The following is a 2,302-nucleotide window of genomic DNA, read 5'->3' on the forward strand; positions in this document are numbered from 1 at the left end:
TCTTTCAAAAACTACCAAAGACCAAAGAAAAGAAAATGAGAAATTATGTCTACCATAACCTAGAGTTAAGTTCTACACAATATCAAAAGGTGGTGTCTTTAAGTTAGACACTTTTTTAAGATAGAAAAAAAAAAAACAGAATAAATTTAAAGAAAGTAGAAGGAAGGATGAGTAAAATAATAGCAAAATTAATGAAATGGGAACAAAAATAACAATACAAAAGATCAACAGAGCCAAAAGTTGATTCTTTGAAAAAACTAATAAAATAGGCAAGCCTGTGGCAAGAGTGATCAAGGAAAAAAAAGAAAAGTAATTTAAAAACTAGTATTTTCTTATCATCTTTTAATCTCAACTTTAAAACCTCAGGAGTCTGGAGCATGAATGAGATAAGAGCAAAATATGTCAATGTTATTGTTTGTAATATCATCTCCACACTATAGAAATGCATTTGAAGAAAATGAAATGGACAACTTCCTAGAAAAATATAATCTACCAAATGAATTAAGAAGAAATAGAAGGCCTTAATAGTGCCATAACTTTAAGAAATTAAAGTAATTTAAAAAATCATCTCACAAATAAAACTTTAGGCCAAGTGGTTTCGCAGGCAATTCTACTAAACTTTCAAGGAACATACCATATTAAACTTAGTACAAACTGTAATAAAGACTAGAAAAGGAGGGAATACTCCCAACTTATTTATGAGGCCATATAATCTTTTTTTTTAACCAAATAAAAAATAAGATCTCTCTCTTTTTTTTTTTTTTTTTTTGTGGTATGCAGGCCTGTCACTGTTGTGGCCTCTCCCGTTGCGGAGCACAGGCTCCAGACGTGCAGGCTCAGTGACCATGGCTCACGGGCCTAGTTGCTCTGCGGCATGTGGGATCTTCCCGGACCGGGGCACGAACCCGTGTCCCCTGCATCGGCAGGCGGACTCTCAACCCCTGCGCCACCAGGGAAATCCTAAAATCTCTTTTTAAATTAAAGAATCCTAATGACTTTGAGGTAGATGAAGCTGTTATCAGATAATGAAGTAATTAGGTGTAAGATATAAAAATAACAAAACTGAGAGAAAGAAAGCACTGATTTGAAATTACCTTCTTTAAGTTTGGATGGAAAATTAAGAGCACGTCCAATTCAAAGTTCTAGGCATAAAATCCAGGTATGTCATGTGGTGGACTTACTTCTTCAACTTGGCAGCCAATGGGAAGAATCCACACTCTATGGACCAGCAAACTAAAAAATGACTGTCACCATGAAGAAGTCAGTGACTTTGCATTTGAGTTTTCCATCTTGGCTCATTCCCCAAAGTTCAGGCTTTGGAGTCCTAAAGTCTTCTTCAACATTTAACTAGTTCTTCGTTGGTGGAAGGGGCTGGGACTGTCTCTCCACATGTAAACTGATTTTTGTCATAAGTCACTTTTATAATGAGAGAGCAGCTAGGGCACGTTACCACGTCTTCCCTATTCTCCAGATCTTGCTTGGTGATGCAGAAGTTACTCCCACATGGGCAGGGGTAGAAGTACTTCTCCGAGTCCTCGTCATGTTGGAAGTCCTCAGTCTCCACCTCGTCGTGAAACATCGCCATCATTACTGGGGCCAGCAGAGGTCTGTCACCTCTGCTGTCCGACCCAGGCCAGGGTATGTCCAACTTGCCCATATAATCTTGATTTTCAAAGGAAAAGATAATATGAGAAAAGAAAATTACAGATAATTTCCTGAGGATTTTAAGTGTAGAAATCCTAAATAAAATATTTGCAAACTAAGTCCAACAGAGTATAAAAGTAAAATATACCATGTAGTTCACAACATTAACAGTTTTAAGGACAAAATAACATGATTATCTTAAAAGGTTTTGAGAAATATTTCATAGAAATCGAGCATAAATTCATGATAAAAATTCTTAGCAAATCAAGAATTTGCTTAACCTAATGAAGGACAATTATGTTATGGCAAACATGGGGAAACAGTAGGAGCATTCCATTTAACATCGGGAATGATTAAGGGTGCCCAGTATCATCATTTCTATTCAACCTTGTATTGACATTTTTAGCTAGTGCAATAAGGCAAGAAAAAGAAAGTAGAGGCATAAGGATCGGAAAAGAAGAAATAGAATTGCCAATTATTTGCTGATGACATGATAGCCTCGTAGAAAATCAAAGACACCTGGGGCAAAGTATTATATTATTAGAAATAATAGGAGAATTTAGCAAAGTCAGTTCATTTCTATACACCAGTAACAAATAACCGTAAAATGTAATTTAAAAGAAGATATCACTTATGATATATTTAAAAAATCAGATAT

At 35.6% G+C, this 2,302-nt stretch overlaps 1 protein-coding gene across 1 annotated transcript; it reads right to left on the minus strand.

Annotated features, from left to right (window-relative positions):
- Nucleotides 1–1,117: 1,117 nt before the first annotated feature.
- Nucleotides 1,118–1,651, minus strand: LOC101323750 (diphthamide biosynthesis protein 3-like). Its single transcript, XM_004323618.4, has one exon. The coding sequence runs from the start codon at nucleotides 1,586–1,588 to the stop codon at nucleotides 1,337–1,339; it is 252 nt and encodes an 83-aa protein (XP_004323666.2). The 5' UTR covers nucleotides 1,589–1,651; the 3' UTR covers nucleotides 1,118–1,336.
- Between the last annotated feature and the right edge of the window lie 651 nt (nucleotides 1,652–2,302).

Source organism: Tursiops truncatus, chromosome 8 (assembly GCF_011762595.2).
Source record: "Tursiops truncatus isolate mTurTru1 chromosome 8, mTurTru1.mat.Y, whole genome shotgun sequence".
Classification (NCBI taxonomy): Eukaryota; Metazoa; Chordata; class Mammalia; order Artiodactyla; family Delphinidae; genus Tursiops; species Tursiops truncatus.

Coding starts and splice junctions, on each gene's coding strand:
- LOC101323750 (XM_004323618.4), bottom strand. CDS start 1,588: ATGATGGCGATGTTTCACGACGAGGTGGAGACTGAGGACTTCCAACAT.